At 43.6% G+C, this 13,811-nt stretch overlaps 1 protein-coding gene across 1 annotated transcript in view; it reads right to left on the bottom strand.

Annotated features, from left to right (window-relative positions):
• RNF213 (ring finger protein 213) overlaps positions 1-13,811 on the bottom strand; it is a 355,180-nt gene that overhangs the window by 95,163 nt on the left and 246,206 nt on the right. Inside the window, 4 exon segments of the mRNA XM_044281121.1 lie at positions 6,243-6,382; positions 9,203-9,385; positions 10,399-10,534; positions 11,523-11,661. Coding sequence (XP_044137056.1) covers positions 6,243-6,382; positions 9,203-9,385; positions 10,399-10,534; positions 11,523-11,661 — 598 coding nt within the window.

Genomic DNA, 13,811 nt, shown 5'->3' with positions numbered 1-13,811 from the left:
GACACAGAAGGAATATTAGATATTCTAAAAAGTTTTTATGTATCTCTGTATGCTTCCACGGGTTTTAGCTCTGAAGAGACACTGACTGATTTTCTAGGGGAGGCACAGTTAGCGGCGCTGTCAGAGGAGGATAGAGAAAGGCTGGAGGAGCCAATTACACTTGAGGAACTGGCAGCCGCGCTTGGGGATATGGCGAACGGTAAGGCGCCTGGAGCTGATGGACTCCCAGTAGAGGTATATAAAAAGTTGCAGGGGATACTACTTCCTGAATTACTTAAGGTGCTTGAGCACTCATTGGAGGCAGGTTCGCTACCACATTCGATGCAGGAAGCTATAATTGTGGTTATACCTAAACCTGGGAAGGATCGTAAAGTTCCGGATTCCTACAGACCGATCTCGCTTCTTACGGCTGATGTTAAGCTCCTGGCGAAGGTGTTGGCGAACAGGTTGTCTAAGGTGATCCTGACTATTGTGCATCCGGACCAGACGGGGTTTATGCCTGGGAAATCGACAGCTATTAATCTCCGTAGGTTATATACTAGTTTGAGTATTCCGGCAGATAATAGTGGAGATAGGGCTTTGCTTGCTCTCGACGCCGCCAAGGCGTTTGATAGTGTGGAGTGGAGTTACCTGTGGGGGGTCTTGAGAATCATGGGCTTTGGAGAGTGGTTCATTCAGTGGGTAAAGGTCCTGTATTCTAGTCCCAAGGCGAGAATCAGAGCCAATGGAGGGTTGTCGGACCGTTTTGCCCTGACCAGGGGCACCAGACAGGGATGCCCTTTGTCGCCCTTATTATTTGCTCTTGCAATAGAGCCACTTGCGGCACACATTCGTTTATCAACGAATATACAGGGATTTAAATATGGTGGGCTACACAACAAAGTGGCTATGTACGCAGACGACACTCTGCTTTTTATGGGTGATACTGGGGCGTCCCTGGATGCGGCCATGGCATTGATTGATAGATTTGGTGGCTTTTCTGGTCTTCGGATAAATTGGCAAAAATCCTCCTTGATGCCAATTGATGGGCAGGCCCTGACAGGAAGACAAGCAGATAGTTTGGTTCCCTGGGTGGATAAATTTAAATACTTGGGACTGTTTATAACACCTAGAATATCGGATTTTGAGGTCCTCAATCTGTCCCTGTTGCTGGCTACTTTCAGGCTTAAGGTGAGGTCAAGGTGTAGGCTCTTTCTCTCTGTGGTAGGTAGAGTGAACCTGTTAAAAATGGTTATGATGCCTCAGCTGCTCTACGTATTGAATAATGCTCCCGTATGGATCCCCCTAGATAGATTTAAAAAAATTCACTCTATATTTAGGGATCTTATTTGGAAGTACGGTCAGGCTAGGATTAAATTGGAAACATTGCAGTACGCTAAGTCTGAAGGAGGCCTGGCTGTTCCTAATGCATTGATTTACTTTTTGGCTTCCCAGTGTCAGCATGGGAGGGGTTTTGGGAGGGTTTAGACATTTATAATTCCTGGTGTCTATTGTTTTCCTATGAGTATATAGTACATGCAGATACTTGTATTGTAAGTGTGTTGGTACTGATATGATACTGATGTACACTGATTCCGTAATGTGGATAGAGTAAGAAAAGACATTGTATTGATTTGTAAACTTCTGTCTTTAGTGGTTTAATAAAAACGATTTGATTCAAGAAAAACCAGTGCATGGGTGTTGTGTGCATACATGGGGATGCAAAAAGTTATGGTACAGCGGTGGTCCCCATTGAGACTCAGTTTGGTGTGACATCCCATGAGGTGGGAGTGTCTAAATCCCTGATGCATAGTGTCATATTAGGGCGGGACTTTCCTTTGTTCTGGGACCTGTGGGCAGTCGACTTTCCACCTCAAGTTTCCCTAAGTGTGAGGGATGAAACTCTGGCTAGCCTGCCTAACTTTGGGGATTCCGGTTCTGAAGCACCGGCCGGTGGACTGACCCCAGTTGAGCCTGACCAGTTCCCCTTCTCTGTGCTAGTGGGGGAATCCGAGAGACCACAAGAGTCTGTGGAAGAGTTACCTATGCCAGAAATAAACTGCTCTCAAGATAACTTTGGCACATCCCAACTGAGGGACCCAACGTTAGCTCATGCTTGGGAAAATGTGGCTGTGGTTAATGAGGTTGCCCACAGTACGGGCTTGGAGAAGGTGTACCCTCACTTTGCTGTCAAGCATGATCTTCTCTATCGTGTTGATAATATAAGGGGTGAAGTCGTAGAGCAACTAGTTGTTCCCAAATCGCATAGGAAAGTGGTTCTTGACCTGGCTCATAAAAACCCCATGGGAGGACACCTGGCAGCCGAGAAAACGCAGCAACGGGTACTCCAGAGGTTTTTTTGGCCTGGCATATTTGAAGAAATCAAACGATTCTGTTCGTCTTGCCCAGAATGTCAGTTGACGTCCCCGGCGCCTCATTACCGGGGACCCTTGGTACCGTTACCCATCATTGAGGTACCTTTTCACCGGATTGCAATGGATTTGGTGGGGCCCCTGGTGAAATCTGCAAAGGGACATCAATACATTCTTGTGGTTTTAGACTATGCCACTAGGTATCCCGAGGCGGTTCCTCTGCGGAACACGTCAGCTAAAACAATTGCCCGGGAGCTGTTTCATATGTTTGCTAGAACAGGCATTCCAAAAGAGATCCTGACGGATCAAGGAACGCCTTTTATGTCAAACGTAATGAAAGGTTTGTGTAAGCTGCTGGGTATAAAACAGTTAAGGACATCTGTCTATCACCCTCAAACTGATGGGTTGGTTGAGAGCTTCAACAAAACCCTCAAGAGAATGTTAAAAAGGGTCGTTGAGGCAGACGGGAGAGATTGGGATTGCCTGCTCCCCTACTTGATGTTTGCTGTTCGTGAGGTGCCTCAGTCGTCTACTGGGTTTTCCCCGTTTGAGCTTTTGCATGGGCGACAACCCCGGGGGCTTTTGGATATTGCAAAGGAGTCGTGGGAAGAGGAGCCCTCTCCCCACCGCTCCGTGGTGGAACATGTTCTACAGATGCAGGATCGCATCACAGCTGTAATGCCCATAGTACAAGAACATATGAGACAGGCTCAAGAGGCCCAAAGTCGCATATACAATCGGGGAGCCAGACTCAGGGTTTTTCAGCCGGGTGACCGGGTCCTGGTTCTGGTTCCCACCGTCGAAAGCAAATTCCTAGCGAAATGGCAAGGGCCCTATGAGGTTGTAGAGAAGATAGGGGAGGTGAATTATAAAGTCCACCAACCTGACAAACGGAAAAAAATGCAAATTTATCATGTCAATTTAATAAAGGCCTGGAAGGAACCGTTAGTTTCTATGGCGGCTGAGCCTCTCAGCCCTACACTTCAGGGGGAAGTTACTGAGGTGAAGGTCTCGGAGACTTTGTCAAGGGCACAAGCCCAAGAGGTAAAGGAATTCCTCCTTAGGAATGCTGATGTGTTTTCAGAGTGGCCAGGTTGCACTCATGTAATTAAGCATGATATTGTTACAGATCCACAAGCTCGGGTTCGCTTGAAGCCATATCGCATTCCTGAAGCTCGCAGACAGATAGTAGCCGGTGAGATCCAGAGAATGTTGGAGCTAGGTGTTATTGAGCCGTCCCATAGTGATTGGTCTAGCCCTGTGGTGTTGGTACCAAAACCGGATGGGTCCTGGCGGTTTTGCAACGACTTTCGCAAATTAAACGATATCTCAAAGTTTGATGCTTATCCCATGCCACGGGTGGATGAGTTGATAGAAAGGTTAGGTCCAGCCAGGTACATTACCACCCTGGATTTAACCAGAGGTTATTGGCAGATTCCACTTACTTCAACGGCTAGGGAAAAGACAGCATTTTCTACTCCTCAGGGCCTATTCCAGTATGTGAGAATGCCGTTTGGGCTTCATGGGGCCCCTGCCACCTTTCAGAGGTTGATGGATGAAGTCCTTAGGCCACACCGGCACTTCGCGTCGGCCTACCTTGACGACGTGGTGATATTCAGCTCGGATTGGGAAAGTCATCTTCCCAAGGTCCAAGCGGTGGTAAACTCAATTCGGCAGGCTGGTCTGACGGCCAATCCCAAGAAATGTGCCCTGGGCCTTGAAGAGGCACGATACCTAGGGTACATTATTGGTAAAGGCCTCATCAAGCCTCAGGCTCAAAAGGTACAGGCAATTAAAGAGTGGCCTCAACCTTGCACAAAAAAACAGGTGAGGACGTTTCTGGGCATGGTAGGGTATTACCAAAGGTTTATTCCAGATTTTGCCTCCATAGCTGCTCCGCTTACGGACCTAATCAAGGGCAAAAGCTCAGGCGGAATTTCTTGGAACAAAGATGCTGAGGTTGCGTTCTGTAAACTCAAGGAGGTGTTATGCAGTAGGCCAGTTTTGATCGCTCCTGATTTCAAAAAAAAGTTTGTTGTTCAAACAGATGCTTCCAATGTGGGCCTAGGGGCCGTGTTGTCACAGTTGGTGCATGGAGAAGAATACCCAGTGATATATTTGAGTAGGAAGCTAACCCCAGCTGAGAAAAACTATAGTATTGTGGAGCGCGAGTGTTTGGCCATCAAGTGGGCTTTAGAGACTCTGCGATACTATCTGCTCGGCCGTCAATTTCAGTTAGTGACAGATCACTCCCCTCTTACCTGGATGTCACGGGCCAAAGATCATAATGCAAGGGTGACCCGCTAGTTCCTGTCACTACAGGACTATAATTTCTCAGTGGAGCACAGAGCAGGAAAGCTGCAGGCCAATGCTGACGCTCTCTCCCGAACTCATTGTATGTTCTCGGAAAGTGTCCGTACCCACGGGTTCGAACAGAGGGAGGGGGTATGTGACAGGGTGTCACAATGTTTTGCAGAGAAAGTGCTGGATGGTGTGTACATTGCACCAAGTTTCCAGCACTTCATGTGTTAAAAGGCTCCAGGAAGGTTTGGTTTTCCTTGTATCCAGAAGCTTTCTGGGAAAAAGAAAACCAGTTTAGGGTCCTGGAGCCGGTCAGGGAAGAGTTGGGTGGGTTCCCTGACCACCCGGAGCCAGTCCGGGTTTTACCTCCCTGGGGGACTGCTCACACAGATGTACTAATTAAGGCAGCAGCCCTGACCCAGGAGCTCTCTCTCTGGCAGTCTGTTTGAGAAGCTGCAAGCCCAGGAGCTCTAAGAACGGTTAGTTTCTCCACCTAACTACTGAACTGTAAGTTGCTCTGTTTTCCCCTTGAAAATGCTCTTTGTGTTTTGTGTTATGAGTTTAGCTAGGGCTGCCGAGTGAGATAGGCAGGAGCCAGACGGCTATTGTTGTTTTTGGTTTTGTTTGTTAATTTGAGCAACTTGCAAAATAAACTAGCAACAGTTCAGTACAGTTCACAATATATACACATTATATATATATATATATATATATATATATATATATAAAAAATTGATGCTGTATTTTGTCCACTCGTTGGTTTGTTACTTTGTAATGTCTGATTTTATTTGTACATGTTAACTACTTTCATATGTGCTAAGTGCTAACGGTATCCGTCAGGCTGTTCCGGCAGAGGAACAGAGTGTGGGAGTTCACTGCATCCATAGCACAGCTGGATAGGACCTAGCACTGGAGGACCCCATTGACTGTAATGAGATCCAGCGGGGATGTGGCCGGATTCTCTCTGCATTATAGTTAATGGGCTCCAGTGGGGAACGGCAGTATCCGGCTAGGCTGTATGCGGTGAACTCCAGCAAACTGTTCCTCTGCTGGACCAGCCTGCCTGCTATCTTAGCACAGATGTGAAACTAGCCTAACCGTCTGGGTTGTAAATCAATGTGGCATATGTTGGAGCTATAGAAATAACATTTATTATTATTAATCAATATATTTTATTTAATTGCTGAGTGACTGCAGATATTCCTTTACCACAGAGAAAAGCTTTCCAATCTTGAAAGAAAGGAAGACGAGAGGAATTTGTGTGGCAAAACACAGGAGAGAAATGTTCCATATACCAGACATGTTTAACATGGACATCTGTGTGTGAAAGGGAAAATCTGTGTGTTTAAAGTTTTTGGCAAGTTCTGATTAACTGTAAATTTGCAGCACTACCAGTTCTCATTCTGTGACTCCAATGGTTCCCTATCAGAAAAAATTATGAAAGCGAGCTTCCAACCATTACAAAAATCTGATACACATACGTTTGCCTTTTTTCCCATTAGGAGACACTGGAGTCATTTGTGCAAACAGTTTCCACTGAAAATCACAGAAATTGAACAACTATATTCACACATGCAGGGGAAATGTTACCTTCCATGCAATGAATGTGCTGAGCCTGAGTCCAAATCTCTTCTAGATAATCTTTAATCCGCCAGCTGAAAGGCAAGCAATTTTCTCCAAAAGCAGCAATATTCATGGTGTTCTTCACCAGAATTGTTCCAGTCTGTGAGCTGCATAGGAAAGAAGAGTTTTACTCACAGACATAAAATGACATATTAACATACCGTACTGTATATACACACAATGACATATTTACATACAGTATATACACACAATGACATATTAACATACAGTATATACACAATTACATATTAACATACAGTATATACACACACACCATATTAACATACAGTATATACACACAATGACATATTAACACACGGTATATACACACAATGACATATTAACACACGGTATATACACACAATGACATATTAACATACAGTACGGTATATACACGTAATGACATATTAACATACAGTACTGTATATACACAGAATGACATATTAACATATGGTATATACACACGGCATATACACACAATGACATTAAAATACAGTACAGTATATACACACAATCAGGGCTGGTGCAAGGGTTTTTGCCACCCTAGGCAAAAGCTAATTTTCCTGCCACCTTGACTCCACCCATTGACCACACCCCTTTTTCAGCCACCTATTGCATGTAACATTTAACTATGGTTGTGTACCCTGTGCCAGTCTGACTATGGTCATGTATATATAATATCCAGCCATTGTCTGTCACCTAGTACCATCCCAGTGATGCCAATCACTCTGCGCTGTTCAGCAGGTTGGCACACCAAACACGGCAATGCCACCTATTCACTGCCAGGCGCCATTCAGCCACTGTCTGAAATCCTGTGCCACCAGGGCAACATAAAACAGTATGCTGCCTTGTGCCCTCTGCCAGTCTGGCACTGTCCTGCACCCTGTACCATTCATAGCCCTTTAGACAGTCTGTGCCACCTTATCGGCTCCATGTGCCACTGCTGGGCACCCTGTGCCAGTCAGAATCTATGGCCCCTAGTCAAGCAGCAGGTGTGCCCTGACCCCTGTACACAAGTGTGTGCCACCCTGCTGCCAGTCACTGTCCTGCAGCCTCTGATACCCTAGTGCAGGTTATCAGATTGCGGTTGCCAGGGGTGCTCACCAGGTTCTGCTCCTCGCTGTGCTCCAGGTCCACATTGCCTTGGCTCTTGCCAAGATCATGTGTCTTCGGCGCTTGATCCCACGAGACCCACCTCTGGAGGTCACTGGTCTCACGGGATTGCGTGCCCGAAGTCAGGGCTGGTGCAAGGATTTTTGTCAACACAAGCGAATCTACATTTTAGCGCCCCCCCCCCCCCCCGCCCATCATTTCACATTTCTGCCCCACATGATTCATGTCCATTTCTTGCCCCCCCCCCCATCATTTCACATTTCTGCCCCTCATGATTCATGTCCATTTCTAATATCATAGTGCCATCCTCTCCCCCTGCCCCCTAATGTGCCAGTATCAAGTGCCTCTCTCCTCCCCCCTCCATGTGCCAGTATCATGGCGCCAATAGCCCCCCTCCCCCGTGGCAGTAAAGTAACAGTCCGGTATAAAAAATAAAATAAAAAAAACACTTTCAGAAAAGTTTCTCCTGGGATTCGAACTCATGATTTTTCACATCAGAGGCAAGGCATTTACCCACACAGCTATGAGAGCTATCTAGCCAGTTACTTAAAAAAAATATATATATAAGACCTTCTACTGTAGGTAACTTTGATACCTAGTGTACATACACATGACAGCAGCTCACTGTGTATGGATGTAGCAGAGCTGGGTGTGTTGGGGCAGCTGTCGTGTGTATGGTTGTACACTAGGTATCAAAGTTACCTACAGTAGAAGTCTTATATATTATTCTATTTTTTTTTTTTATTAAGTAACTGTGTGGGTAAATGCCTTGCCTCTGATGTGTAAAGGTCGTGAGTTCGAATCCCAGGAGAAACTTTTCTGAAAGACAGTCTAAATGAGACTTAAATACACTCATAGCTGTGTGTCAGCTGTGTGCCGCTCGCTCTGCCCGAAGTGACTGAACAAACTCATACTCTGACCGGCAAGTACAGGATCAAAAGAAGTGAAGGAGATTATGTAAGATGGATCACAAGTAGGGGGCGAGGCGCAGGCGGTGGCCGGGTGCTACTGCTTGGGATTCGGACTCCTGCCAGGCAGAGTGCGCTATACGCCGGCCCTGCACACAATGACATTAACATACAGTACAGTATATACACACAATGACATATTAACATACAGTATATACACACAATGACATATTAACACACGTTATATACACACACAATGACATATTAACATACAGTATGGTATATACACGTAATGACATATTAACATACAGTATATACACACAATGACATATTAACACACGGTATATACACACACAATGACATATTAACATACAGTATGGTATATACACGTAATGACATATTAACATACAGTATATACACATTTATACACAGTGGAGTAGATGGTTTACACAAATGTGTAAGGTGATTTATTTTTTGGTCTTGATATTGTATTAGTGATATTAATGTTTTTTTGCAAATGTAAAAAAAAAAAAAAAAGCATTTGGACATCATAGAGGGGGTCTCACTTTCAAGACCCTCTTTGTAAATCATTCCATACAGCCTCTAACAAATGGCTGCTACCACTCTGGAAGGCTTGAGCAGTACATGTATGGCCATTTATCTGAATGGCCGCCATCTAATACTACCTTCCCCCATATCATCCTTTGACGGGGGTCTTAAGGCAGCTTTCAGATTAAAATGGTTGTCTGTGATGAGATGACCCCTTGACATGAATGAATATAACAGTGTATTCCTTTTTCACCGTAAGTTAGGAATGGAATGTTAGAGATGCATAATCTACGATAAATGCATGCAGTTGAACCAGGAAACTGAATAAAACAATACATTTCTTAAACCAAAGAATACCTGAAGTTGCTGGGAACAGATAGAAGTTTTTCATCCGAATAAATGAACATCCATAGGGATTTTATAAAGTCCTCCACATGGCCGTTCACAAGAATTTCCAGGTTGCCATTGCAGTCAATGATGGATAAAATTTGGGATAAAAAGGGTGTCACAGCTTTTTGAACACGTTTCCAAAGGGTTTGCCTGCATATAAAGTTGGTTTATTAGTACTATTAACTATTACGGTTAGACAACTACTCAATTAGAAACACATGGTCCTCAAAAATGTGCCATTATTCAGCAGGCCTCACGCTTTCCCTAAAAGTGGGCGAGAGCCCTTTCAATAATCTCAGTTGGATGCGGAGAAGCATGAGGAAGCTGCCCAGCAAATACTTCTCCCCAAGTCTGACACTTGTAGTGTTATTTGCACTTGTAAAACATATTTATTTTATGCACTTATATAGCGCTACTATATTCTGAAGCGCTTTACAGACATTAGTATCCAACTGTCCCCAACGGGGCTCACAATATAAGTTCCCTATCAGTATGTATTTGGAGTGTGGGAGGAAACCAGAGTACCCATAAGAAACCCACGCAAACACGGGGAGAACATACAAACTCCATGCCGATGTTGCCCTTGGTCAGATTCGAACCTAGGACCCTGGTGCTGTAAGGCATATATAAATGTTATTAAATACAATTAAAACAACCTAAAGAATCAATGTGAACCATTATCTCTGCTGAAAAGCACAGAGAAACACATTTAGTGGACATAGTAGGGCAGTTGCATCTATGTAATGGCAAATTTATGAAGCCCTTGAGCCAATTTTTTAGCCATGTGTGCCTGGTGGATAAACTGGGAGAGTGTCAGGACCCCCTCAGAGCTTTTGCTCGTGGTGACACTATATGTATCTGGAGTCATTTATTGCAGGTAATTGTGGGTGGACTTGTTTTATGACTGCATGGTATGTTGGTTTTAACTAGTTATTTATGAAATCATATATATTTTATTATATTTATTCTGGTTTTTAATGATTAATTAATCCACACATAGAAGTGTCTGTGTCTTTATTTATTGTTTCTCTTTTATAGTATTCTTGTTAAGTAATGGTAGTTGTGCTGCCATGAAGATAAATCTATATCAAGGTTCCCTGTAAAGTGTGTATGCAATGGTTATATTAAATGCACAAAAACAAGCAGCCATTTGTCTTTCTAACCTGAAAGTTCCTGCTTCCTGCAGTGCATCTAGATTTGCAGCTTCTCGTACAACCCAATCTTCAGCATGAAACAAATCTACTTCCTGAGTCTTCAACATGTTATGTAGACGGTGTTTTAGATATTTTAAGAAGGAATCTACAAAAATGAAGACAATATAAAAAGTTAAAGAGGTTGTCTAGGGTTTTTAATTGATGGCCATCACATCGCACCCCCACTAATTATCTGGTCTGTGTAGCTCTGTCAACAGAGGTCAATGCTGGAGCTACACAGCACCAGCAACACATTGTAGTGGCGGGAGCAGTCCTGTAGTAGTGAGCTCCTGCTGCTACAATGTCAACGGTGCTGTGTAGCTCCACCGCTGACTTCCGACAACGGAGAAACACAGGCCAGTTGATTGGCAGGGGTGTTGGACCCCCTGCGATCAGCAAGCAATGGCCTATACTGAGCCAACACCCACTTCCTCGGCCTGTCACGTCATGTCTATCAGTCACATCGCCTTGCTCAGTCCCATACAAGTGGGACTGGACTGCAATACCAAGCTTAGTTGCTATCCCGAGGATAAGTCATGATTATCTAAGTTATGGAAAACCCCTTTAAGAATGAAACAAATATTTTTTTAAGGAAACAATACCACATTATGCATCTTCCTCTGCATCATGTTTCACTACTATTGGTACACCTACTGACTAGACATCCCTAGATTTTATTGAGCTTCATAAGAAGTTAGATCTCTCCATCTGAAACCATTCGTTCAACTCTCTGAAACAACCCATCCTAAAGTAATCTATGTTTCTTACACCTCTCCTTACTATTCTCCAATCCTATTGGTGTCACCCACTTTTGGACTGCACTAGGATGGAATGCTATAGATGCGACATATTGCTGCTATAGTAAGACAGGTTAGCAGCTAGATACGTTATTTGAAAGAGTTAAAGTCTACCTAATTCAAGCTAATCTGAGCACTTGGACCTCTTTTGGGATAGATTTTCTTCTGTGTCAACATTCTGACATGGAAAGGGATGTGGGGCTGGTGCATTTCTCCTTGATACATGCAAAATATCAGTAATAGAAAGTAATGTGCCACTGATTTCTTCAATGGCTCAGTGAGCTTGAATAACCATACCTTTCATTTCATTCTCTGTACTCAACAGGTTTATCAGGATTTCAATCCTCCTGGTGCTACGACTGTCAATATTCTCATCTCTTAACAAGCCTATAGCATTCTGGACACAACTTCTAATTAGAATGGTGGTATCCAGTATCTGCAAATATGTGGAAAAGTTTAACAAAGTAAAAGTTCTATTGGCTGAAATTACGATATTCATGAATACAAGTGACTAAGAATATTTATTATGTTCTTAACTAATGACATGTTGCCATTGACAAATCTTAAAGGGGTATTCTGGTTATTACAAGTTATCCCTCATCCACAGTATAGGGGATAACTATTAGATAGGTTGGGGGCCTACCGCTGAGACCTCCACTGATCACCGTAACAGGAAACTTGCACCCCTGCTAGCCCCCCAAATGAAGACACCATCAAGTTAGGCATGTGAACTGCCGCTCCATTCATCTCTATGGGAGTTCAGAGAGCAGCAGTACACATGCTCGACTTGTTGCTCCGTTCCTTTCGAGGGGCTCTTAGTGGCATGGGGTCCCCGTTCTCATGATCAGTGAGGGTTCCAGCGGTAGGACTCCCAATGATCTAATAGTTATCCCCATATACTGTGCATAGGGAATAACTTGTAACAGCAGGAATACCCCTTTAAAGGGTAATTGTCATGTTTTCATAAAAAAATCTATTTTAGCATACGGTATATTACTGCTGCAGCAGCATTATGTATAAAGCAATCTTTAGTTTCTTCACATACCACACTTTTTCTTGAGTTTTTCCTTTAGTTACGGCAGTTTAAACATTTACAATATGAGGATCTTCTCAAGATGGCTCCTCTGCCAGTTCTCTAAAGCCAAAACTGCTTTCCCTCACTTTCCATACACACTTGATGTAGCCAGCAGCTCCCTGCCAGCCGATCAGATTGGATTACTGAGAGACACGCCTCCTCACTCTGAAGCCTAATGCAGGCATGCAGTGTGACGGACCGCCCCTCTGTCTTCTTAGCCAAAGACAGACAAGCCATAGCAACTGTTTTTTTAAGGGACAGGGGAAAGGGACAGAGGACAATCACTGACAGACTAGGTATACATGCCTAGCTCTAATAAACTAGCAAATAAAAAAAAATATGAGTTATCCTTTAACTTCCTTTCCAAACATAAATCATTCATTGTCCATGTTACATTCCTATTGTTCTTTATTGTTCTTAGGAGTTTTAAACAGCCAGTCATTCTTTAAAGCAGGGGTGCACATCCTGCGGCCCGGGGTCCACATGCGGCCCTCAATACCATTCTGTGCGGCCCCCAAACATCTGGTAAAAAAGACATGTAGGGAAGGTCTTATGGCTTCTTACATGTATCTTTCATGTATTCTCCTATTAGATGTGAGTCCTAGACGGTAACTAGACATTTATAGAATATACTGTATGTTCAATATGCCAAAAATACAGTATTTCAGTTGGTAATACCCCTTTTACGTTTTACTTTCGGCCCTTAGAATTGGTTCAGGCTGACAATGTGGCCCCCAACCAGAAAAGGTTGTGCACCCCTGCTTTAAAGGGAACCTACCATCGATTTCATGCCCAAACCAAGGGCAAGATGAAAACTCGACATTTTGCAAAGTCTAGGCACATGAAGAGGAATCCAATGTGTGGCTTTTTCTTGCCCTGTTTGACTGGATAGATGGGTCTCTCCCTTAAGTTTAAGTATAGCATATACGAAACTTTATAGTAAGCAATCTGTCAATTCAGCTAAGCAGGGTGAGGAGAAGTAGACAATAGCCCTGATTTACTAATGAGTAAGGGCCAAAAATATGTCTAAAATGTTTCACAAATTTGCACAATTTGGCTCCTCTAGGGTTTCTACAAGGACTCAACAAGGGGTGGGGTATAGTGTAAAACAGGTGGAGCTTTGTAGGAAAGGGTGTGACCTACGATGACATTTTCAGCACAATTCTGGTATACAAATCTGCCCCAAAGTAAGCCAAACAATAATTGGTAAAGAGGCAGTGAAAAGTGTCTATCCCTGCACCACATTTATCATGCAGCCTAAACCCCTGTGATAAATCTGGTTCAGATCTACACAGCCTGTCTAAGTTTACACCATCTGAAATGGATGAAATAGATGATGGGTTCTCACTGATTCTGAATATCATTTTACTGAAACAGTCATAGATGCTTAGAAAATACTTCCAGCAGAAGTAATTGGAAACTTATCTGGAGTTAAACATGTCTGGGATAAATATATATGTCAGAAGTAGTGTTGAGCGAACTTGTGTTTTAAGTTCTGCGTCCAAAGTTCG

This window comes from Bufo gargarizans, chromosome 2 (assembly GCF_014858855.1).
Source record: "Bufo gargarizans isolate SCDJY-AF-19 chromosome 2, ASM1485885v1, whole genome shotgun sequence".
Lineage (NCBI taxonomy): Eukaryota > Metazoa > Chordata > Amphibia > Anura > Bufonidae > Bufo > Bufo gargarizans.
This window is presented reverse-complemented; position numbering and strand designations above follow the sequence as displayed.